This window comes from Schizosaccharomyces cryophilus (genome assembly GCF_000004155.1).
Source record: "Schizosaccharomyces cryophilus OY26 unplaced genomic scaffold supercont4.9, whole genome shotgun sequence".
Lineage (NCBI taxonomy): Eukaryota > Fungi > Ascomycota > Schizosaccharomycetes > Schizosaccharomycetales > Schizosaccharomycetaceae > Schizosaccharomyces > Schizosaccharomyces cryophilus.
In genome coordinates this window covers 463,700-486,265 of record NW_013185632.1, presented here as the reverse complement: position 1 = coordinate 486,265, position 22,566 = coordinate 463,700, and the positions used below count along the sequence as shown (strand labels likewise).

The following is a 22,566-nucleotide window of genomic DNA, read 5'->3' as shown; positions in this document are numbered from 1 at the left end:
TTCTATGATGATTCCATAACAATCCACTAACAGCAGGCTATTTTGTATGCGCATATTATATGCAGCCTTCTACCACTAATTTCTTGATCATGACCAGTTTTTTTAGTAAACATTGTGTTATTTGATACTGTAAGTACATGCTCAAATGCTGAATACGAGTTGTAAACATTCAGGAAAGAGTAACATTCAAAGTAACAAGCATTGCATTTACACACAGCACAGGTAAAGACGGAGAAGCTCACTTGAAGCTACTTGCTGTCACATGAGTGGTAGCTTTAATCTTTTTAGATATTTGAAAAAAGTCCCTAAGCATTTGTTACAGAACCGGAAAGCAAATTTACCTAGGTGTCGGGGACACGTACTAAGTTCTACTCTTCAATCGCCAAGGTTGCTCAGGCCATTCACCTGTTTCAAACATTGTAATCAAAAGCATTTCTCGAGTAAAATGCTTTCTTCAAACTTAACCAGTATGTCCCTAGAGGATGAAGAGCAGATCGATTATAATTTCGATAGCATACTTGTACAGAACCTGCGAACGAATGCAAAAGTTGGCACAGATCAATGGAGACGTTCAGCTCTCCAACCCGTGGAAGTTAATCTGCGTATGGTTCTAGGTACTCGTTTAAATGGCGAAGACAATCACGACTTGAAGAATTCTATTCATTATGGAATAGCTTCCAAAATTGTCTTGGAAACCATCGAAAACAATGAATTCAGCGGCTTACGAAACATGGCTGATACGATTGCTGCTACTTGTCGTAATGAGTTTAAATTTCGTGATTTTTCTGTGAATATCCGATTACCCAAGAAGATTCTGCGTTCTAGAAGTGGATTGGTATATGATGCAGAAAGACATAGTCAGTACCATCGAGACAGTGTCAAAATCTTTGATTTAGAACTTGCAACTATCATAGGTATTCATCCTTTTGAGCGCAAAGAGAAACAAAGGTTAGGTTTAGACGTTGCTTTCTCTGTAGACGGCGACAAAGAATTCGACTCTCTGGGAATCTCCGATATTTGTCATGAAGTTGCGAAATTCGTTGAAACTTCTAGTTTCCTCACTATCGAGGCTTTGGTACATAAACTTTCTAAATTTCTGTGCTTTGGATTATCTGTTGACTGTGTGCACATCAAAGCAGAAAAACCTAGTGCTATCACATTTGCCGATGCTCCTGCTGTTCAAATATGTCGTTCCAGAAAAACTTTCTTGCTCGATTCCATTCACAAGTACGAGTCCAGCGTACCAAAGATAGCATATATATCTTTTGGATCTAATATGGGCGATCGCATGAAAAATATAGCTACTGCCCTAAAATCTCTCTCTAACATTGAGGGTATTAACCTTTTAGATGTCTCTCCGTTGTATGAAACAAGGCCTATGTATTACAAGGATCAGTCGCTATTCATGAATGGTGTTTGTAAAATTGAGACGAAAATGTCACCTATGAGTCTTCTTCGAGCATGTCAATTCATTGAACAACAATTAGGCCGTGTTAAGATGATTGATAAAGGACCAAGGTGTATAGATCTTGATATCGTGATGTATGAAGACTGTATCTATGAGTCTAAAGAGCTTACAATACCTCACGCTGGTATGATGGAACGGGAATTTGTTTTGAGACCATTAGTAGCCTTAGATTGTACTCTCGTTCATCCTGCTACTCAACAACTACTACTTACAAAACTTAAAGAGTTACCAGCTCAGGGAGTTAAAGTTTACGCCACATATTTAAGTGACACTGTTAAGGAAGGTGCAGTTACCATGGGAGTCATTAATATAACACCAGATTCATTTTCCGACGGATCTATTGTTACAAAAACCAACGTTGTTGAAATCGCGAAGAGGATGGTTGAAAACGGCGCTTCTATTCTAGATATAGGAGGTCAATCGACACGTCCGCATGCGAGGACGGTTACCGTCCAAGAAGAGATAGATCGAGTAGTCCCAGTAATACGTGCTATCCGTAATGCTGACATCCAAGTTCCGATCAGCGTTGATACCTTTGAAGTAGAAGTTGCGAGGGAAGCAATTTTTGCAGGCGCCAATATTATCAATGATGTCTCTTCTGGAACGAAATGTCCAGAGATGCTTTCTTTTGCTGCAAAAGCGGGTATTCCAATTTGCTTAATGCATATGAGAGGTACTCCTCAGACCATGAACTCTCTTTCTAATTATGAAAAAGATATAGTTCAAGAAGTGTTTGAAGAATTGAATGAAAGAGTGCAGGCTGCTATCAAAGCTGGGATCCCCCGTTATAACATCATTCTTGATCCTGGATTTGGGTTTGCTAAAAAACCTGAACATAGTGTTGCTTTATTAAATAGATTTGATGAACTCGTTAAAAAACCCGAATTTATGGATCTACAATGGCTTTCTGGACCAAGCCGCAAGGGTTTTACTGGCCGTTACACCAATGAAGTAGAACCTGTAAAAAGAATCTGGGGTACTGCTGCGGCAGTAACAGCTAGTGTTTTGAAGGGTGCAAATATAGTTCGAGTACACGACGTCGAAGAAATGTCTAAAGTTATTACCATGGCTAATGCAGTTAAAATGTCTACTTAGAGAGAAAGGATGAAAATCTGGGTGCTTGAGTAATTTATTGTTCTTCTAGATTAATTATTATTATTACTTTTAATATTTCTTGTCTCTGGGTTACAATATTCACATCTAATCTAGGAATTTTGTTCATTGCTTCTATATCGTTTACAAGATGTGTGAATCTGAAACGTTGTCGGGCCGAGCTTTAATAAATTAAGTTAGCTAGATTCATATATGACACTCTTATTACACGAATAAAAATAGAATGGCATTGGATGTACTGCTAGCATGAGAGTAACGTAATCTTCGTATCATACTGCTCTACCAAATTCTCTTAATATATTTTATTTATTTTACATTCCTAACTAAATCAACTCTTAACTCCATCTATATAGTATAATTTTTTACTTTTTACTCTTTTAGAATTTTTGGCTTGTCCCTCTTTCCCCCTTATTATCCTTCTATCCTTTTTCGTTTTGCTGTATATTTTGTGGATAATTGGCTACTCAACGAAACATCAAATCGTGTAATATAAACTACTTTTTGTTTTTATTCGCGACGAAAAAAGATATTGCTCTTTTATTAGCCTTCTTGAATTTACGAATCCTACCTAGTGTTGAAAGTGGTGGTGGCTAGCATCGTCTTCTCACTACCAACCACACCGAAACCTTACTTCTCAAAGTTTCTGGCAGATTAGCCGTAAAAAACTATTTGAGAACCGTTCAGATAATCTCTTCCAAGATGAAACCTGAAAAGCTTTTCGGAAGGGATGGTGGACCGTTCAATAACTTACCGAATCGCTTTCACCCCAAAAGTTACGGAAGTTCCATGTTTCGACAGAAGGGTGCTAGAATTGCCGGTGTGATTGGCTTAATATTTATTGTTTTCATGTTTTTCCATGGCTCTTTCTTTTCAGCTGTTGAACAAATACCCACTTCCTTGTATACGATGAATGATGATCCTTCTTATCAATACAGGGAGTATGACTTACGTGACTTAATGAATGTTAAATTTACCGGAGACTATTCTAAAAGCGGACACATCCTTATTTGTGCTCCTCTTAGAAACGCTCGGGACCATTTGACTATGTTTTTCGAACATTTACGTAACTTAACTTATCCTCATCACTTGATTGATTTGGCCTTCTTAATTTCTGATACAGATGATAACACCCTCGATTCTTTAAAATCCAAGTTAGAAATTCTTCAAAAAGATGAGGATACTAACATGCGTTTCAACAGTGCTGTCATTTATTTAAAAGATTTTGGTGCGCTAGTTGGTCAGCAATTTAGCGATCGACATGGATTTGCTGCTCAGGGTCCAAGACGCAAACTTATGGCACGCGCGCGTAACTGGTTGCTGTCCGCTGCTCTCAAGCCATATCACTCATGGGTTTATTGGCGTGATGTAGATGTTAAAATTGCCCCAAATACTATTTTGGAAGATCTGATGCGTCATGATAAAGATGTTATTGTACCCAACGTATATCGCCCTCTTCCTGAGTGGTTTGGTACCACTGAACAAGCCTATGATTTGAATTCATGGTCTGAATCTGAAACTGCTCTTCAGCTTGCCGAAACCCTTGATGAAGATGCTGTTATTGTTGAAGGGTATGCCGAATATGCCACATGGCGACCTCATTTGGCATACCTTCGTGATCCTAATGGTGATCCTAATGCTGAAATGAATTTAGACGGTATCGGCGGTGTTTCAATTATGTCTAAGGCAAAGGTTTATTTTGAGGGTGCCCATTTTCCTGCTTTCTCATTCGAACGTCATGCTGAAACTGAGGGCTTTGGTAAAATGGCTAAGCGCATGGGCTTTTCCGTTGTTGGTCTTCCTCACTATGTTATCTGGCATATTTACGAACCAAGTGATGAAGATAAAGTTATTATGGCTGAAATGGAAAGGGAACAAAAAGAAAGAGAAGCAGCTGAAAGGGAAGCTGAAGCTCAAGCTCATCGTGCTCAAAGTGCGACTCAGCGGTATAAGGACGATGGAGCTGAAGAAGGTCCTTTAGCTCATGGTAATGACCACAGTTCCTGAACACGTTTAAATACGATAAAAAATGCCTTCAATCGTGTTCTTTAACTAGTTTCTCTAAAGGCGATAGAAGCCCAAAAGCTTACTTCTCTAATTATTTCACCAGCATATTATGTTAATAAGCGGATTCATTTATTTACTAAAGTCTTTCTTTTACTTGTCATCATAATAATTGCCTTTATTTAATTGCTTGTATCCATGTGTATCTGATATTCTATTACTTTGGGTATTGTACGGCAAGCTTTAAAGTCAAAGTTATAAAAATATAGGTTTTTGGAAACGCTTTATAGTGTATAGAACAAAAAAGCTCATGCTGGTGCCTATCTTTATGTTCCGACTGAATTGCAGTTAATCTACCTTTTCTTATTGTTTTATTTTTTTCTCAGAGAATGGTGTTGAAAATATGAATGCTTTTTATTCCATTTTCTTTTTTGGCTTCTACATTATTGGAGTAGTTTTCTATTTTTCAATTACAGTTGAAGAAACCTGTGTAAGTATATTTAATTCTTTTCATCTTCAGCTCAAACATGTTCATTAGTACCTTATAGATAGTTCATATAAGACACAAAAAGCAAAGATTAATCACATATTATCTTAGTTCATTCATAAGTACGTCGTTTATCCCAAAACCTTTGGTTTCTTATTTTTCTTCTTTATAGTGCTTTTCTTCGTTTTATGCAGATAATCTTGCCAATTGTTTACACGGTCATCTCTAGTTTCTTCCCAAACCTTATCCGATTCCATTCTTCGTTTGCGATTTTTGGTTTCCTCGTCTTTTTTTGACTGTTCCCTTTGTTGGTAAGACAACTCCAATTGTCTTGCTCGCCGCCTTGCAATTTCATCGTCAATTAAGATATCACGCCAGCGAATTCTTAGGTCAAATAAAAACTCTTCAGATTTCACCTCCTCAGAGTCCCATTTCAACTTTTTTTCAGCAATCAATTGGTTTCTTGCTGTCGTATATGCAGAATCCAAAGAATCTCGTATATTTTCATTAAGTAAATCAGACTGAGCCTTTTTTAATATATTGAAAGCGTCTGCAGCTTTCGGGTTGTCCCTATTTTTGTCTGGATGAATCATAAGTGATTCCTTTCGATATAAGTTGTTGATATCGTCAACACTCATTCCAGGTAAAATTCCAAGAACATCATAAGCATTCAGTTTAAAAGAAGCAATTATTCTTTCTATTTCGCGTCCCTGTTACCCGTTAGCACCCATTTTGCTAAGATATGATCCTGAAGAAACCAGAAAATAAAGCATCAAATGATCTTCCATCATCATGAGAAATTCCTTTATTTTCGAACAGAGATCTAGGTTTCTTCACAAAGAACTGTTGAGTATAGTACTGTGACAAATTACTTACCTTATTAAGGGTTGTTTCAACGCGATTCAAGAGCTTATCGACATCCGACATATTTACTTTTTTTATGTTTAAATTACCTAAGGATTTCTCCTAAGAAATGAAATCGTGACCTTCAATGCCGAAACTATTATGTGCAGTGTTTAGTCCAAGTGAATCGACCGTGTGTACACATCTTTTAATTACCAGCTTCGTTGGTTCTTTCTCTTTGGGAAGTTCATGGGCATGAGGAAGTCATAAAATTAAAACTTATTCATTACTATAAATCTGCATTTAGACATTCTCGAAACGCGTAAGTGAAAGTTTCAATTAACAAATACTTTTTGCGGCGGCCACTTTTTTTTTTCAAGTCGTTTGTTATACACATGTTATTTATTTAATAAAAATTTTTTTTTTCTCTGAAGCTATTCATAAAGCTATGCAGAACCATAATCCGTCTGATCCTTCCGACTGGAATTATACAAAACTGCCACGTCTAAAGGGACTGGATTCCTCCATGAGATGTCTTATCTGTCACGATTTCTTCAAAGGACCAGTAATAACATCTTGCTCTCATACCTTCTGTTCTTACTGTATTCGGGATTATTTAAGGGAGCATCCAATATGTCCAGCTTGTCGTGCTCCTGAGCAGGAAAGTCGTTTACGAAAAAATAAGGTTATGGAAGATATTTTGGATTCATTCTTTTCTATCCGTATGGAATTAATTCAAATTTTAAAGAAGGATGATCCTCCTGAAGACATTTCAAACGGTGATGATGCGCCTGCACTTTCAGTCCCAAATTCCCAGTCAAGCACCGAAGAATGGGACGAGAGTGAAACTCCCCATTCCTCAAGCTCTACAAATAGAAAGAAAAGAAAAATTCAAAATCCCGTCGTTTGTCCTGTTTGCTCGAGGGAGGTATCCCAGTCCGAAATAAATCAGCATTTAGATACATGTCTAGCTAATCCCGATCAATCTTCAACAGAAGATGCTCCTTTTCCACCAGAGAATATTGAAAAGCATCTTGATCAGAATCCTATTAATAACTTTGTGGAGACTAATAAAGAATTACCCGAATCAGAACGTGTTCGAATTCCAAAACTTACTTATGCTTTACTCTCTGAATCTAAAATACGTTCCAAATTGGCCGAGATGGGCCTCCCTACTGATGGTAATAAACAAGTTTTGCAAAGAAGACATGCTCAATGGGTCACTATGTATAATTCTAATTTGGATCAAAAATATCCAATTTCAAAGAAGGCACTTCTAGCCCAGCTTCGCAAATGGGAGAAGACTCAAAGTAATACCAATCCTGTTTCAAAAGAAAAGCTTGGAGGTACTGACTGGGGATCTACCTATGCAGATGATTTTGCTGACCTTGTAAAAAAAGCCAAAAATACTGTGAAAAAATCTGTTCCTTCTTCACCGAATGAACAATCTACTTCTACAACTATTGATAATTCTAATAACTAAAGTCTCTCAATTCAACTCATGTTTGAGTTATGAACATTCTTTTCTTAGCATATGCATAAGTTGAGTTTCTAGTCACATTTTCCATGGTAAATGTCGTTGTTTCCATATACAAATATATATATATATATTTATTAAAAAGAATATGAAATCATAATAATATACATTTTATTATATTTTTGATTACCACCCTGTAAGTGAATGTAAAACTATTTGTCTTGAGATTTAGGAGTCATATCTACTTCACCCAGCTTGGCTACGCATTCGTTTAAATCCTGCCAAGCTACATGAGTATAGAAGTCCTTTGCTTGATCTATAAAAGGTCTAGCACGGAAGGAAATATGACACCGTAACCAAGCATCTGCTGCCATTACACACCAAAATGCTGTTTTACGGTCTCGCTTCATTTCTCTTGAATCCAGCGAATCCGAATTTATCCGCCCAGTTTGTCTATAAAGCTCATAAGTCTGCTGAAATACAATAGCTCTACCTACCGGACCCAATCGCTTCGAGAACAATAAGCCAGTGTTCCAATTAGCAGCATCGTCTACTCTGGGATTAGGGAAGCTGCTTAGGTATTGACCTAACAAAAGAAAGCAGCGAGCAGCGTGATAGTATGAATTAAAAGGTTTGTTTAAATAGTTTGCCATGGCTAATTGCATGCATTCGTTAAGGCGCAATTTGTTCGTTAGGCTCATGTAAGGGCGATCAAGGTGCAATATGTGTTCTGTTATAACAATCATTTCTGAAGCAGCGGCAGAATATAGGTAAGCGTCATCATTAGCATATTGCTTTGATGCAATTTCATAGATTTGGTTGGCGTGCACATAATCACGGAGCATAAAGGAATAATCTGCTAATTTTCGAAGGTAGGCTTCTATAGAGTCTGGCCGATAGACATTAGAAGAAGCAAAAAAATTTGAATTATGGGAGTTATTCTGTGCTGATATCAGTTTTTTTGAAGCAAAAAACAACCTTCCTGTAAAACCACGTCTTGGAGATGCATACTGGTCATCCCATATTCTTATGCACCTGTCTAAATGAGGGATGACACCATTAAATGCTATGTGACTTACTAGTCTTTTTAAAGATTCTGCATCTGATTGAAAAAGTAATTGTTGTGCTTTTTCTAAGCCATTTAACATTTGCAGTCGCTCTTCAGCAGATAACCAAGAAGAGCAAGGAAAAGGAATTGTATGTTCATAGTCTAACGTAGCTTTCTGTGAATGTAGTCGCAAAAAATAGCCTCTTTCCCCAAATGTCTGTAGCATTGTATCAAAAATAGCCATTGATAATTCAATGTCATGTTGGTCTTCATCGTGAACATAAACAAAAAAATAAATAATATCATGCGAAACAAAAGCAGGCAAAGATATTTGAGGAAGGGAGTTAATTATCTCTCGAAGAGATTCAAAAGGAGTTGGGTTATGCGATGTAACAACGACGAGATGCGCGACGGGATGCGAGAATGTTTCAAAAGATGATACCGGCATACCCGTCAAAAGTTGTCGAATATACATACCAATTGACATCTCACGATTTTCCTCGTGCGCTAAAGTCCAAGCCCATCGTTCCACATTTTTGTAATGGACACCTAATGTATAATTCGAAGGCGCCTCGGGAAGCACGAGTTTTGGATTTTGGGCAGTCAATATATCACGTATTGATACTACAGGAACATCACTAAGGTGCGACTCTAAAGAGTCTACTGGAACGAACTGTAAACTGGTTTTGTCCAGAGTAAGCATAGCATCTTGCATATCACGACGTCGCACTTTTCCACGTACACGGTCACCAAAAGGATAAAGCAATTCCCAAAACCCCTGTGGAAATCCTTTATTTATAGCAAATTCATCCGCATCACGAGAACATATTACAGATATTCTAGGAACATATGCTTCCCTAATTATTGTACTCAATTCTTCCGCTGTATACAATCCATGAGTCGAAGTGCGTTGAGATTCCTTCTCACCAGTGTGTAAAGAGCTACTGGAAATGTTTTCATCAAATGATATGTTCGTCGTCGTTTCTGATCGCTTGTCCATTCTATCAAGACCCTTTTACGATAACTTCAGACTAAACAAAGACCAAAAAAGAAAATCAATTTTTTTTTTTCAAATAAATTAAGAGCTACTACATATAGATCAGCAAAAAGAGGAAACAAACTTGTCTGAATATTATAGTTTCCTGAATAGAATTTCACAGGCAGTATCTCATACAGTTCACTTCAAAAGCAGCTCATGTACTAGCCAATATTGTATCATTCAATACCTTTTAGCGGATATAAATTGCATCTACCAGGCAGACTACGATTCTAGTTTTAGAAACTTGTTGGTGAGTTCTACTAGGTGATATGTTATAGGGAACAATACAAGCACCGTAAAAATAAATAGGAATGTAGTAATAAGAACTAAGTAAAAGAAAAGAATAAAAAATGTTATGATAAGAATTAGGAGGAAGGATGCAGATTTAGAAGAAAAACCGAGGTTTCACGAACTTTTTCTATGCTTGAAACGTAGGGTAGACTGCTAGCTAAATCTGCAGGGCATTCTGTATTTATAAATAGTTTTTAAATCCAAACATAAAGCGATCTGTCATGTACTAGTACTGTAGACGACGTTTCCTAAACGTACATTGTACATATATTTTTGGAGAGAATACTATTGTATTCATTTGATTGTTTATAATATGCTAGGATACATCTTTTCTGTACAACATTTTATGATTTATGACTCGGATAAAAAACATTCTTATGGCCTGAGAAACGCACAACGCAAACGCTTTCGTTGATACTTGCCATTTACCAATTACACTAGAATTGGGAATTTCTTTATTCTTTTATTTCATAAAAGAATTAAAAGCAATTGTATTTGAGTATCGGCATAGCAAGTTTATAAACAGCAGGATTTAGAGACTGCACTCTTTGCCAACATGTTTCGAGAAAAACCGTCAGCTATTCAAACGGCAATTCTTCGAGCTACTGACGAGAAGAACACTAAAGATAAGTGGGACTTGATTATGGATGTATGCGATCAGCTGTCAAGTAGCTCAGAAGAATCGTATGTGACAATTGCGGTTCAACTTATTAACTTGAAATTCCAATAGCTGTCGAAATGCTGTTCAATTCCTTAATAAACGATTAAATTCTATCAATGCCAATGTCCAATTGTTGACATTAACTGTAAGTCGGCATTTTAAATTTCCGGGAAGTATTTTTGGATGCCATATTATAAATAATACTGTTACTGAAAATAAACATAAATATTTATTTCTTTGGATTCTTTGCATTTACTAACAAAACCATGATAGTTGACAGATGCTATAGTAAAAAACTGTGGTTCAAAATTACAACATGAAATCGCCTCCCGTTTGTTCACCGATAGTCTCTTGCGTATAGCAGAGAACCCAAGCACTCACAATCAAGTCCGAAGTAGGACTGCCGTTTTGGTTAATGAATGGGCGATGGAGCTGCAACATGATCCGAGTATGGATCTGATGCAACAAGCATGCAATGAAATTCGAAAACTAGGTACGGTTTACTTTTGCAGAATTCTTTACTTACTAACGTTACAAGACATTGTTGATTTACGAGCCCCAAAGAAACCGGGCAAGCAAAAAATGAGCAACTCAGAATTGAAAAAAGAAGAAGACGAATTACAATTTGCATTAGCCTTATCGTTATCAGAAGCCACAGAAAAAGAAGCTGAAAGCAAAAAGCAAGCTGAAGAAAAGAAAAAGCGTTCAGAACAACCAAACCAACCTCATGATACTTCCTTAACTACGACTTCAGCGTCCTCAATTTCTCGTGTACGTGCCCTGTACGACTTTGCTGCTTCTGAGCCCGGTGAGTTGTCTTTTCAAAAGGGGGATGTTATATTAGTTCTCGAAAGCGTGTTTAAAGATTGGTGGAAGGGTTCCTGTAAGAACAATGTAGGAATTTTCCCTGTCAATTATGTTGAGAGAATTGTTGAACCGACTGCTGAGCAAAAAGAGCAGATGCTCAAAACCGAACAGTATACTTTTGACGCTCTTCCCAAGATTGATGATTTGTTAAACATATTATCGTCTGCACCACCCGAAGCGGCTGATGATGATGAATTGCAGTCGAAATACCATGAAGCTATCATTCTACGACCCAAACTCATCCGATTAATAGAAAAGTATGCCTCTCAAAAAGAAGAATTGATGGACCTTAATGAGCGATTGCTAGGTGCCCGGAAAGATTATGAAGCTTTATATGACCAATCAATGTCAGAAATGAGAAGGTATTAATATACGTATAATGTCAACTCCTTTGTACGGCTTTTGCAGATCAGCACGAATTTTTCGTTTGCATTACCATGTTTCATTTATTAATTTTTCTTTATATTTTGATGAACTTAGATTAACATTCTCTTGAATTAATTAGTTAAAATTAAAACTATTTGAGTAGTCTATTTTACCAAATAATTGTACATCACCTGTTTGGCGTAGGATTGAGATCCACTTCAAATTAATTGGAAACAGGATTAGCTTGTCTTGGAATTCCATCAAGCAACTAACTAACGATTCAAAGTATTTTGATTTAAGTCTTGAGTATTTAAAAAATCAATTTTTACGAAAAAGGGTTTAATCCCAACTTGCAAGCAGCCATTTTGCACTTGGACTTTTGCTACCTGAAAACTTGTAAAAATATTCAAGTGTCCATCTAAAGGGGTTCATTCTTTTTTTTTATTTAATAAAAGAACACAGAAGCAAGACAGAACTCAGCAATCGCATAATGATTTTGGGGGCTCTTTCTTTTATTTTTGGAGGGTGTTGTTTTACAGCTTACACCTTAGAAGCGATTGTGAGAGAATATCCTAAAAGTGGATTACTGATTACATTTTCTCAGTTTGTGTTCATAACAATAGAGGGTCTGCTATACTTTTTAATACATAACCCTTCTGTATTGAAAAATCCTAATGTACCTAGAAAACGGTGGTTGTCCATCGTTTTATTATTCTTTAGTATCAATGTTTTAAACAATATTGCCTTGGGATTTGACGTTTCTGTCCCCGTACATATAATTCTTCGAAGCAGTGGGCCCCTCACCACCATGGCGGTAGGCTGGATGTTGGCAAATAAAAGCTATACAATTGCCCAAATGATAAGCGTTGTTATTTTAACCCTCGGAGTCGTAATCGCAGTTCTTGGGAATGCACAGGATATTCATGTGCATATGAGTTCAACAACTAATTTTGCAATTGGCTTTTCTATATTAATGGTCACTCAGCTTCTTGGAGCATTTATGGGGCTACTTCTAGAAGATACATACAAAAAATACAAGACTAGCTGGAGAGAAAGTTTATTCTACACTCACGCTTTTTCCATTCCTTTTTTTCTACCGTTATTGAGTTCAATTCGAAAACAGTGGATGCTTTTATTTACAGATTCCGAAAATTCTAATCTTGAACTTTTTGGTATGCCTCCAGCGTTTTGGTATCTTTGCCTTAATACATTGGCACAGTACGTGTGCGTACGAGGCGTAAATTCTCTTGGTTCCCAAAGCTCTGCATTAACCGTCACGATCATTCTAAACGTTCGAAAGTTTGTAAGTCTATGTTTAAGCATACTGCTATTCGGTAATCGATTAAGCGGTGCTGTTGTGCTTGGTGCTTGTTTAGTATTTGGCTCTAGTGCGACATATGTCTATAGCCGGCCTGCTGTTAAATCAAGAGATGATCAAAAAGATGAAAAAAAGGATATTTGATTCAACCGGTAAGGAAAATATCATTTTTTTATTGATGATATCACGAGATGCTTAATGAATTACATTTCTGTAAGTTCGAAAGTCATTTCTTCATTGTGCAAAAACAAACCATTAATAAAACATTGCCTATTTTATTCAAGATCATAACCGTGGAAGCAAACCAACATACCAAAAACCGAATTTTTGAGCAGAAGAAGGAAAACATTGAGTTGTAAGCTCTAATAAATCTTTAATCTCCTTAAAAACAGATGGAAGTAGTTTTATGTCTAACCAATCTTGAGCATCAAAGTCCCCAGGGGCATCATAGGCATAGAATGTTTTGATCGTAATGATAGGCGATTGTTGAAAAGAAGCAGTTAATTTTGGGCTGTTAAACAAAGTGACAGGAAGATATGGAGTGAAGCACCAAACATAAAGAGTATTACTTTGATCGGTGAGACAGAATTTATGGATTGCGTTTAATTCGCGGAGTGTCAATAATTCAGAAGTGACGACATAAGAAGGATGAATGCGGCTGCCATTGATTAAAATACAAGACTTATCCAGACGGACACTTTCAGAAACATCATGTTCATCTTGGATTCCAAGGGCTGTTTGGCAGGATGAACATTTATACAAAGGCGAATCACTTTGATAAGACTGGGAATTTACCTAAGAAGAGGAGATGGTTAGTAACGCATAAAAAAGAAAAAAAAAAAAGAGAGAAGAATTCTAAATGATTAAGGAATGTACTCTTTCAGTTACCGCGACCTAACAGAGCTTAAATAGGTGCGACCTGTGAAGAAGGAGCGTAAGAAGGGATTATCATAGCAACCCTCTAACAGGGGTACGAAATAATAATCCCAACTTTCTTTTGTTTATTATAGGACCTATGTATCTCCTTGGGATTTGTGAATATTTAGAAAAGCAAATCAAGGGTTTCTTTTAGGTCCGTAATACCATTGAAGAAGAAATAAAGCTAATAAAACAATAAAACGAGAATTGAACTTACCAATGAATTTGGATGGAAAAGAAGAAAAGAAGTGCCAGAATAGGACATGTGCTCAGTAGGAGAAAAGGCAGGCATGCCACCGTTCTTGGCCAAAACAGCAGGGAAATCAACATGACAGGCCCAGCAATCCATCAGTTCTTGCCAATTGGCAGAGGGTAAGTCTCGACAGGAAGAAAAGGTTGCGAGCTGAGCGGTGCAGTAGCTACACTGGACGACATGTTCGCGTTTTGAATCGAAATCCAAGGCTTTCCAGGGAACGACGATATCAAAATTTTGAATACGAGGAGAGCAAGCAATTACTACTTGTAGGGTATCAGCACGTTTGATGGCAACCACAGGCTCGTCCTTTCTCAGGGACAGAGGTAGCGAACACGGAACATCACCAACCCGTTTTGGATGCGGCGTAGTGTTTGGATCCAAATAAACGTTAACTCGACCTACATGTGTCAAATATTCTGACAGCATCACATCGCCTTGCTTGTAGCTGGACAGTAAAAAAGGCAGCAAGATTTTTGTTTAAGGAACATGTCACCTAGGAAAATGAAGAATGGAAGTATAGACAATTTGATGCCTTTTTTTTTTTTCGGAATTGTATCGCTATCATTTAGAATTCTTCATTTTATTATTTCATCAAAGTAGTTGACTACGCCGGCCAAGTCTAAAAACGCCGATTTTGTTCGAAGGAGTAAAAGGTGGAGGTATCGATTACCTATACCATTTATAGTGCTGTGTTTTTTATTAAAAAAAAAAAAGATAGGAAAATCAATAAATAGAAATCTCCCTTTTTGTGGAAATTAATAAATCACCTTTTCCTATGTCCTCACATCAACCGCACTTTACATCTATCTTCAAGCCTACCTTCCGCTAAGGACGATGCTTCTATTCCCCCACATAATAGTGATGTGGGATTTAGTGGGTTCTGTAGGAGTGCTATTTATGAGGAAGAGTAGGATTGAGTAGCATAAAAAAAAAGAAAAAAAAAAAAAAAAAAAAAAAAAAAAACAAAGGATGAAGTGGATGGAAAAGTAATTGCCGTTAAATATTCTTCTCTACATAACCTGATGCGAGTCTTGAGGTTTCCAATCGACTTGAACCGTTGTCAAAACTCATAAATAAAGAGAAGAGGCAAATCTTTGATATGTGCCACATATTAAACCATTCCTGTACAATTGCCTTCCGAATTCTAAAGTTCTTATAGAATAAAAAAAAATTCTCGCTAATAAAATTAACCCTTTTCAGCTTTTGCCATTGGAAGGAATCATGTTTTCTTTTTTTCTGTATTTGTTTATTTCACCGATGCCCACTCAATCTCTTTTCGGAAACTGTTTCATGGTTTCCAAACCCATTCCATCCAACATTTGTCGTCAAAATTTCCGTTCCTCCGGAAAGCATTTTTGATTTCCTCCCTCCCTTTGTTTACATATCCTCAACATAGGTTTGTTTACTGCTTACTGTTTACCGTATTCCAACGCATTTTCTTTTTTAAATTGTTCTTTGTTGTTCTTCTGTGTCGGATTGGGTAACTTAGCGGCGGTATTGCTTCATTGTACCCTGAGCGCTGTATGATCGACAGAAAATTTCTTTCTCCCATGTTCTTTGGCCATTGACTACAACAAACATAAACGAGACATTTCGCTCATTACATTGGCCTTTTGACCTGCTAATAACTAAACTTCCTCTCAACACACACCAAAAAAAGCAAAACTTAGAGCTTTTCTTCAGCTTTTTAGTCTGTTTGACGGTAGAGGATTATTTTTTTCTTAAAAAAAAAGCTAAACGAAAAGAAAATTCTATTTTTTCTTATTTTCTGTTTGCTTTTCCAATTCGTGGTGTTTGATTCATTGAGAAACTCGATTGCTTTCTCTTTTTCTTCATCTGTTTCTGTACTGTACATTTAAAAAGTTTATACGGTTTATTTTTAATAATCTCACTTTTTGTTGCTTGTATCTTCCCTTTACAAGCATCTTTTTAAAGTTTCCAAGATATTTTTCTTTTGTCTTTTTAATTTTCTTTCAGTTCTATTTCGTTTTATCGATTAATATTGCATCATGGCTAAAGAAACAAAACTTTACGAAACCTTGGGCGTTGATCCTTCTGCTTCTCCTAGCGATTTGAAGAAAGCCTATCGTAAATTGGCCTTAAAGTATCACCCTGATAAGAACCCTAATGCCGGTGATAAATTCAAGGAAATTAGCCGTGCTTATGAAATTCTCTCTGATGAGGACAAACGCTCTACCTACGATCGCTTCGGTGAAGAAGGCTTACAAGGCGGTGGTGCTGGAGAAGGCATGTCTGCTGATGACTTGTTTGCTTCCTTCTTCGGCGGCGGCATGGGAGGCATGGGCGGTATGTTCGGCGGTGGCATGCCCCGTGGTCCTCGCAAGGGTAAAGACTTGGTTCACACTATCAAGGTCACCCTTGAAGATCTCTACCGTGGTAAGACTTCGAAGCTTGCTTTACAAAAGAAGGTTATCTGCGGCAAATGCAGTGGCCGTGGTGGCAAGGAAGGTGCTGTCCGTTCTTGTTCCTCTTGTAGCGGTTCTGGTGTCAAGTTCATCACCCGTGCTATGGGTCCTATGATCCAGCGTATGCAAATGACCTGTCCTGACTGTAACGGTGAAGGAGAAACCATCCGCAACGAAGACCGTTGCAAGGAGTGCAATGGTGCCAAGGTTGTTTCTCAACGTAAGATACTCACTGTTCACATTGATAAGGGTATGCATAATGGCCAGAAAATTCTTTTCAAAGAAGAAGGTGAACAAGCTCCTGGTATCATTCCTGGTGACGTTATATTTGTTGTCGATGTTAAGGAACATCCTAGATTCAAGCGCAGCGGTGATCACCTCTTTTATGAAGCCCACGTTGACTTGCTTTCTGCTTTGGCCGGTGGTCAAATCGTTATCGAACACTTGGACGAGCGTTATTTGACCATCCCCATCATCCCTGGTGAATGCATTCGCCCTAATGAACTCAAGGTTATTCCCGGCCAAGGTATGCTCTCTCAACGCCACCACCAAGCTGGTAACCTTTACGTTCGTTTCACTGTTGATTTCCCAGAACCCAATTTTGCTCCTGCCGAAAAGCTTGCTTTACTCGAACAGGTCTTACCTCCTCGTCGTGTTGAAAAGGCCCCTAAGAACGCTGTTACTGAGGAGTGTGTTCTTGGTAACGTTGATCCTACTGAAGCCGTTCGCATTGATAACAACGTTAATCCTACTACTGCTAGCGCTATGGACGAAGAGGAAGAAGAAGATGACGGCGGTCACCCTGGTGTACAATGCGCTCAACAGTAAACTAATGTTCGCAACACGTTGAGCTCATTCCTTCTTTCTTATTCTGATATTTATAATAGATTCCTTACTATCAACTGGTTTCCGCTTTTTGTGATCAAATAAAAAAAAGGCCAAAAGTGGTTCCACTTCATGTGGTATTCTTCACAACATTCTTTTAATCTCTCTGGGCATCTCATTAGCTTATTTTGTTAACTGGATCCATTATGTGTTTTGTAAACACGTTTCATCGTTTGATTTGACCTTTCCTTTCCCCCTTTTTATAAAGGTTATTTGGCATCTCCTGTTGGATATCTAGCTTATTGGCTTGTGTTAGGCTCGTTGTGCCCGGTATATGTCTAGTTGGGTTTTAGTACTATACATTAATATACGTCACAATATACTTATTTCGTATATATATTCATGTTTTGTACTTAGTAATGACCACATATAGCAATAATTCACTGTTATGTATAAATATATTTACATCGTTATACATTCGTCTTAAATATTATGTTCCCGATAATTAAAATTGAACTCTGTTAGGTTGTAGAGGTTTACAGATATTTATTTAACCTTGGGTAATATGATCCAGAATTCCATCTTCTGTAGTAAAAAAGTTCAATCGCTCTTCACGATAATCTCGAGTCAGAAGGGTTCCTGGTTTAACAATTCGAAACACCTTTGGCCATTTTTGTATGTTGCTCACAGATTGACCAATATATTTATTATAATCGTTTATTGATACTTCATCCGCCATAGTCGGTGGCTGAACTAAAACGTACACGGGAAAGGCAGAATTTGTAACGCTCAAATCAAAGGTAACCCACTCTCTCATAAAATCAGGTATCAAAGGAATTTTGGGATTTTCCCCGATAGTTTGCAAAACTTCAAAATTTCTTTCGTAAAGTCTTGGAGTATCGGTAATGATATAATGAAATTGGGTTTGAAACAGATCGTCATTTAAACGTGAAGAATCTTCCTCTTTATCATAATACCAGTTTGGTTTTTGCAAGAAACGTGTAATACCGGTCATACAAGGATAGGTGTCTAAGTGAACGGTCTCTAATAGAAAAAATAATATTAGTAAATAACAATAAAATTAAATACATACCGAATGAGTTTTTGTTCACTGAATGTAGATTTTCCAGTGCCACGCCTCCTGGATAAGCAAATGTAAAAATCCTTAGTAATAGAGCACTTGCGAAAAGTCCGAAAGAAATTCCAGAAAAAAATATAAATATAGCCAGCTTCTTAATGCTTATCTTCATCCTTTGATGATTCCTTTGCCGTATGAGACATGCCACACCAATTGCGCAGGATGAATCGATCCATGGAAGGATGTAACTGACGAATCTCCATTCTTTGTGCTTCAAAAATGAAAAAATAAATACGAAAGCAAAAGGAACATAAAGTAAGATTCTTGACGAACGGACAGTAAAGAAAGATACGAGCCCGAAAAGAAACAAGGTAGGATTCAGCATAATCCAGGGAATTCTTAAGAAATAGTAATAAAATGGGCTTGTTCCCCATTCTGAAGACTTTCCTTCGATAACATTAAAAGTAAAAGCTTGAAATTCGGGCCAGCACCATGTTCCCCAAAACCATGAATCCACGAAAACTGTTAGAGCAAGCGCAGTTATGGAAGACAAGGATCCAATGATGAAAAGTCGAAATAATTTGACTCTACGTTGGGCAAGGAAACTCAGGGAAATTACACTTAATAATAGAAATATCTCTGAGCGGACAATGATAGAAGCAAATACTAAGACAGAGATGACCGGATAGTAATGCCCTTGCAATAGGAAAGCCAGAGCAGAGTTTGTGAAAATAAGCCCATATACATTGGGTAACGGTCTTGACATATAATACACAAGGTGAAATTGAGCGCCTACTATAAAAAGGAATGCAATACCGGCACAGAACCCAAAACGTTTCCTTAATGCTTTTCCTATGACCACAAAACTTTCACACGTAAGGAAGCCAATGGTCCATCGTACAGCCAAAAGGGAAGAAAAGTGTTTAGCAGGCAAGTAGGAAACGAGAGCTATAATAAGACTAGGGATAAAGCTCCTCTTAACGGATCCAGGAAACTTTTGATGATCGTACTGTGACTCTTGTTAGTTTTGTCATTTATGTGTTTCTCTGCGTGAAGCATCATCTTCTAAGCAGAGTGTGATTAAAAAACAATACCTTTGAAAGATCCAATTTGTACGTCTGGATATCATGAATAGCCTGCATTGAGAAAGACTCTTCCACTTTCGTATAAGGAGTCATATAAACATAAAAGCCCACAAGCAGTAGCAGTAGCCCATTGGCAAGATACCAAAGAATACGTTCCCTATAAAATCCCATTTTAAGTTACATACATCTCATGAATTATACGAAATTTTAGAATAAACCACTGTGTAAACAAAAGGAAAAGGAACGTACTGGTAATTCTTTCTATCTGCGTACTGCCTTATTCTGTTTAAACCTAGCGTTCTAGTACATTAAAGGCATTCAGCCATTTCGCTCAAATTCCCTAAATGACAGACGAAAATAGGCATGCTTCCTGCTCAAAAGGAGCCTTCTAATTAATTATTTTTAATTTTTTATTTAAAAATTAAAAATAAAACTCTAAGTGTTCTACCGCTAGTTTGTGTTGGTTTGACGGGTTTGCATTCCGCTTATAGGATCAGGTTTCTCGACTTTAGTTTACTTACCCTCCCCCATATTTCACACGAAACAGGAAATTTGCTAACTTTTGGCATTATTTGTCAGAATGTTACGTTTAACGGTTAAACAGTCAAATGCGCTTCGTCCTATCGTAAATTTGGTAGGATTTCGAGGCTTTCATGCTAGGTATGTGAAGTGAAAGGATTGCTGAAAGAACTTCGATGCTAACGATTCAACGATTAGTGCTCCTCGTGAGGCTACTTTAAAGGAAATTGAACAGAGATTAAAGTCCATCCGTAACATTGAGAAGATCACGAAAACCATTAAGACGGTTGCTCAGACAAAGCTGAACAGAGCTCAAAGAGCTATGGACCTCGCTAAGAAATACCAATCAGTTTCCAATGAATTTTTTAAGGAAGCTGGAACTCAAGCTCCCAAAGAAGGGAAAACTCTTTTGATTGCTTGTTCAAGTGACAAAGGCCTTTGCGGTGGTATCCACTCTTCTATCTCTCGTCTTGTCCGTAAGGAATTGATTGATCCTAACGTTGAGCAAAACACTAGCATCTGCGTTTTGGGAGAAAAGGTCCGTTCCCAAATTCATCGTTATTACCCTGGTTCTCTCTATTTAACATTTGCTCACATTGGTGGTACCAGTCCTTCCTATGAAGAGGCCTTGCAAATTTCCAGCAATATTTTGGAGAATGCAAATGAGTTTGACAGAATTGTTATTGTTTACAACAGATTCGCCTCTGCCGTATCATTTGAAACAGTGATGAAGAATCTCTATACTCGTCAATCTATTGCCGAATCTCCCAACTTGTTTGCTTATGAGACTAAGGACGAGGTGCACCAACCTTTAATGGAGTTTGCTTTTACGAATGCTATATTTGCTGCTATGGCTGAAGCCCACTGCAGTGAAATGTCTTCTCGTCGTAATGCTATGGAAAATGCTAGCAAGAGTGCTGGTGAAATGATCAACAAGTTTTCCACCATCTATAACCGTCAACGTCAAGCCTCTATCACTAACGAACTTATCGATATTGTTACTGGTGCTAATGCTTTGGGTTAAATGAAACAAGGCTCTTGTGCTTTTGCATCGCTGACACGTACGTTGGATACAATATTCGGGTTTTACTCTTGCTGGCACAAATCTGCAATTTTTACTTTGCAAGACTATGTAAAGTTCTGATGTGCTTCTTTCTTTTCCATCTTTAGCCTACGCTTAATCACAAAATATGCTTTATATAATTTTGATGTCGTCGTAAAGAAAAAAAAAAAAAAAAAAAAAAAAAAAAAAAAAAAAAAAGAAAAGAAAGCTTATGTGCTTGTGCTTGTAAGGACATATATGGATGGTAGTTATTGAAAAAGTATGGGCACTTTGTAAAACTACAAATATTAGAAAATATACATACAACCAATGAAACTTAAAAAGAAAAAAGAAAAATCATGTTTTATAACAACTGAATCGCACATGATAAACTTCAGAGTGAAACCGACATGTTATATTTAACGCTGAATACCAGAAAGGTTTTTTCAAATCCATTATTATATGAGGGAGTCTATTAGTTTCTACGGTAAAACCTATGAAATAGGGAAAAAAGAACAAACGCAGGAAGTGTAAGGAAAGTCTAGAGTTGAAGTGTTATTATGAAGAGATGATAAAAACCTAGATATGGCTTTTTTAATAGAAATGGTAGAAAGAAAAGAAAGAACTTAGAATACAAAACCCAAATCGTTTGATAGCTAGAGAACAGGAGAAAAAAGGAATAAATGAAAGAATAAGAACAGCGAAGATACCAAGCAATAGCAGGTAAAATGCCACTAAGGAATCATCATCTCATAAGAAAGCAAGTAGAAACGCTACGGTATACGTTCCCGTTTTAGGCAGAAGCGAAATAGCTTTCAAAGCCTCGTAAGATACACGTGATAAGAAGGGAAGGACATAAAAACGAGACATTCATCGTTGTTGGCTATATTTCAACTGAAAATCTTTTTCGCGCTTGAATAAAAGGATATGAGGCTCCGGAACATGGACTTCATACATTTCCCATCCAAGACTCTGGGTTATACCCAAACCTCTCCATTCCTCTTCATGAAGAATACGTAAAGTACCAGTTTCAGGATTAAAATAGTCTGCTGGAATGGCCTTCAACATAGCCTTGGGCAACATAACGTGTCGATATTCATTCTCATCATCAGCATATCTACCAAAGGGTGTTAGTAACCTTTCTCCTTGAAAAATAAATAAGTAAAAAATTTGGCAAAGATAAAGATATTTCGCATTTCAATAATTTAATAGATGATGCAGAAAGAAAATCATATATCAATACCATGACAAGAATCAATTCTTAAAGGGTATACATAAAATCAACATACCTTGGAGAATAGTGGATTTGATCAATAAAAGGCTCTAATCGTTCACGTTCAGAAGCGTTCAGCAAACGAGGAAAACGAGTCTTCGTCATTTTTTGTCCTTTTGTAATCCAACAGCAATCTTTATTGATATTGGTAAAGGCTGGGAATAC

At 37.2% G+C, this 22,566-nt stretch overlaps 12 protein-coding genes across 12 annotated transcripts; 7 read left to right on the top strand and 5 right to left on the bottom strand.

Moving 5' to 3' along the window:
- Window positions 1-73: 73 nt before the first annotated feature.
- SPOG_04241 (dihydropteroatesynthase/2-amino-4-hydroxy-6-hydroxymethyldihydropteridinediphosphokinase/dihydroneopterinaldolase) lies at window positions 74-2,875 on the top strand. Its single transcript, XM_013170317.1, has one exon. The coding sequence runs from the start codon at window positions 263-265 to the stop codon at window positions 2,561-2,563; it is 2,301 nt and encodes a 766-aa protein (XP_013025771.1). The 5' UTR covers window positions 74-262; the 3' UTR covers window positions 2,564-2,875.
- Window positions 2,876-3,179: 304 nt separating this feature from the next.
- On the top strand, window positions 3,180-5,064 carry SPOG_04242 (anp family mannosyltransferase complex subunit). Its single transcript, XM_013170318.1, has one exon. It carries the CDS (start codon window positions 3,281-3,283, stop codon window positions 4,583-4,585), a length of 1,305 nt encoding a protein of 434 aa, XP_013025772.1. The 5' UTR covers window positions 3,180-3,280; the 3' UTR covers window positions 4,586-5,064.
- Window positions 4,974-6,083, bottom strand: SPOG_04243 (DNAJ protein Spf31). The gene is made up of 2 exons (XM_013170319.1): window positions 5,946-6,083; window positions 4,974-5,779 (listed from the first exon to the last, which is right to left on the bottom strand). The coding sequence occupies exons 1-2, from the start codon at window positions 5,994-5,996 to the stop codon at window positions 5,201-5,203; spliced, it is 630 nt and encodes a 209-aa protein (XP_013025773.1). The 5' UTR covers window positions 5,997-6,083; the 3' UTR covers window positions 4,974-5,200.
- On the top strand, window positions 5,695-7,395 carry SPOG_04244 (Rad18 Rhp18; the record flags this gene model as incomplete). Its single annotated transcript, XM_013170320.1, has 3 exons — window positions 5,695-6,157; window positions 6,220-6,234; window positions 6,347-7,395. Exons 1-3 carry the CDS (start codon window positions 6,061-6,063, stop codon window positions 7,393-7,395), a joined length of 1,161 nt encoding a protein of 386 aa, XP_013025774.1. The 5' UTR covers window positions 5,695-6,060.
- A 99-nt stretch (window positions 7,396-7,494) lies between these two features.
- SPOG_04245 (TRAPP complex subunit Trs85) lies at window positions 7,495-9,931 on the bottom strand. Its single transcript, XM_013170321.1, has one exon. The coding sequence runs from the start codon at window positions 9,435-9,437 to the stop codon at window positions 7,602-7,604; it is 1,836 nt and encodes a 611-aa protein (XP_013025775.1). The 5' UTR covers window positions 9,438-9,931; the 3' UTR covers window positions 7,495-7,601.
- A 65-nt stretch (window positions 9,932-9,996) lies between these two features.
- SPOG_04246 (STAM like protein Hse1) lies at window positions 9,997-11,855 on the top strand. Its single transcript, XM_013170322.1, has 4 exons — window positions 9,997-10,451; window positions 10,498-10,573; window positions 10,702-10,921; window positions 10,967-11,855. Exons 1-4 carry the CDS (start codon window positions 10,324-10,326, stop codon window positions 11,662-11,664), a joined length of 1,122 nt encoding a protein of 373 aa, XP_013025776.1. The 5' UTR covers window positions 9,997-10,323; the 3' UTR covers window positions 11,665-11,855.
- Window positions 11,855-14,967, top strand: SPOG_04247 (NST UDP-N-acetylglucosamine transporter). Its single transcript, XM_013170323.1, has one exon. The coding sequence runs from the start codon at window positions 12,152-12,154 to the stop codon at window positions 13,121-13,123; it is 972 nt and encodes a 323-aa protein (XP_013025777.1). The 5' UTR covers window positions 11,855-12,151; the 3' UTR covers window positions 13,124-14,967.
- SPOG_04248 (mRNA processing protein) lies at window positions 12,755-15,005 on the bottom strand. The gene is made up of 2 exons (XM_013170324.1): window positions 14,115-15,005; window positions 12,755-13,774 (listed from the first exon to the last, which is right to left on the bottom strand). The coding sequence occupies exons 1-2, from the start codon at window positions 14,577-14,579 to the stop codon at window positions 13,265-13,267; spliced, it is 975 nt and encodes a 324-aa protein (XP_013025778.1). The 5' UTR covers window positions 14,580-15,005; the 3' UTR covers window positions 12,755-13,264.
- A 1,129-nt stretch (window positions 15,006-16,134) lies between these two features.
- Window positions 16,135-19,798, bottom strand: SPOG_04250 (uncharacterized protein). Its single transcript, XM_013170326.1, has 3 exons — window positions 19,577-19,798; window positions 18,498-19,491; window positions 16,135-18,448 (listed from the first exon to the last, which is right to left on the bottom strand). The coding sequence occupies exons 1-3, from the start codon at window positions 19,736-19,738 to the stop codon at window positions 17,955-17,957; spliced, it is 1,650 nt and encodes a 549-aa protein (XP_013025780.1). The 5' UTR covers window positions 19,739-19,798; the 3' UTR covers window positions 16,135-17,954.
- On the top strand, window positions 16,163-17,407 carry SPOG_04249 (DNAJ domain-containing protein Mas5; the record flags this gene model as incomplete). The annotated part of the gene is made up of 2 exons (XM_013170325.1): window positions 16,163-16,829; window positions 16,863-17,407. The coding sequence occupies 2 exons, from the start codon at window positions 16,163-16,165 to the stop codon at window positions 17,405-17,407; spliced, it is 1,212 nt and encodes a 403-aa protein (XP_013025779.1).
- Window positions 19,799-19,919: 121 nt separating the features above from the next.
- Window positions 19,920-21,851, top strand: SPOG_04251 (F1-ATPase gamma subunit). The gene is made up of 2 exons (XM_013170327.1): window positions 19,920-20,227; window positions 20,285-21,851. The coding sequence occupies exons 1-2, from the start codon at window positions 20,148-20,150 to the stop codon at window positions 21,108-21,110; spliced, it is 906 nt and encodes a 301-aa protein (XP_013025781.1). The 5' UTR covers window positions 19,920-20,147; the 3' UTR covers window positions 21,111-21,851.
- On the bottom strand, window positions 21,508-22,561 carry SPOG_04252 (cyclin-dependent protein kinase regulatory subunit Suc1). Its single transcript, XM_013170328.1, has 2 exons — window positions 22,418-22,561; window positions 21,508-22,245 (listed from the first exon to the last, which is right to left on the bottom strand). The coding sequence occupies exons 1-2, from the start codon at window positions 22,504-22,506 to the stop codon at window positions 21,999-22,001; spliced, it is 336 nt and encodes a 111-aa protein (XP_013025782.1). The 5' UTR covers window positions 22,507-22,561; the 3' UTR covers window positions 21,508-21,998.
- Window positions 22,562-22,566: the final 5 nt, after the last annotated feature.

Bases quoted from the DNA above. Each gene is read 5' to 3' on its own strand.
- SPOG_04241 (XM_013170317.1), top strand. From the start codon at position 263: ATGAGTGGTAGCTTTAATCTTTTTAGATATTTGAAAAAAGTCCCTAAG.
- SPOG_04242 (XM_013170318.1), top strand. From the start codon at position 3,281: ATGAAACCTGAAAAGCTTTTCGGAAGGGATGGTGGACCGTTCAATAAC.
- SPOG_04243 (XM_013170319.1), bottom strand. From the start codon at position 5,996: ATGTCGGATGTCGATAAGCTCTTGAATCGCGTTGAAACAACCCTTAAT. The intron at 5,780-5,945 runs GTAAGTAATTTG...AACGGGTAACAG, and splicing joins TTGAAACAACCCTTAATAAG to GGACGCGAAATAGAAAGAAT.
- SPOG_04245 (XM_013170321.1), bottom strand. From the start codon at position 9,437: ATGGACAAGCGATCAGAAACGACGACGAACATATCATTTGATGAAAAC.
- SPOG_04246 (XM_013170322.1), top strand. From the start codon at position 10,324: ATGTTTCGAGAAAAACCGTCAGCTATTCAAACGGCAATTCTTCGAGCT. The intron at 10,574-10,701 runs GTAAGTCGGCAT...AAACCATGATAG, and splicing joins TCCAATTGTTGACATTAACT to TTGACAGATGCTATAGTAAA. The intron at 10,922-10,966 runs GTACGGTTTACT...TAACGTTACAAG, and splicing joins CAATGAAATTCGAAAACTAG to ACATTGTTGATTTACGAGCC.
- SPOG_04247 (XM_013170323.1), top strand. From the start codon at position 12,152: ATGATTTTGGGGGCTCTTTCTTTTATTTTTGGAGGGTGTTGTTTTACA.
- SPOG_04248 (XM_013170324.1), bottom strand. From the start codon at position 14,579: ATGCTGTCAGAATATTTGACACATGTAGGTCGAGTTAACGTTTATTTG. The intron at 13,775-14,114 runs GTAAGTTCAATT...TCCTCTTCTTAG, and splicing joins TTTTCCATCCAAATTCATTG to GTAAATTCCCAGTCTTATCA.
- SPOG_04250 (XM_013170326.1), bottom strand. From the start codon at position 19,738: ATGGGATTTTATAGGGAACGTATTCTTTGGTATCTTGCCAATGGGCTA. The intron at 19,492-19,576 runs GTATTGTTTTTT...CAAGAGTCACAG, and splicing joins ACAAATTGGATCTTTCAAAG to TACGATCATCAAAAGTTTCC. The intron at 18,449-18,497 runs GTATGTATTTAA...TTTTTCTATTAG, and splicing joins AGTGAACAAAAACTCATTCG to AGACCGTTCACTTAGACACC.
- SPOG_04251 (XM_013170327.1), top strand. From the start codon at position 20,148: ATGTTACGTTTAACGGTTAAACAGTCAAATGCGCTTCGTCCTATCGTA. The intron at 20,228-20,284 runs GTATGTGAAGTG...TTCAACGATTAG, and splicing joins TTTCGAGGCTTTCATGCTAG to TGCTCCTCGTGAGGCTACTT.
- SPOG_04252 (XM_013170328.1), bottom strand. From the start codon at position 22,506: ATGACGAAGACTCGTTTTCCTCGTTTGCTGAACGCTTCTGAACGTGAA. The intron at 22,246-22,417 runs GTATGTTGATTT...ACCCTTTGGTAG, and splicing joins CAAATCCACTATTCTCCAAG to ATATGCTGATGATGAGAATG.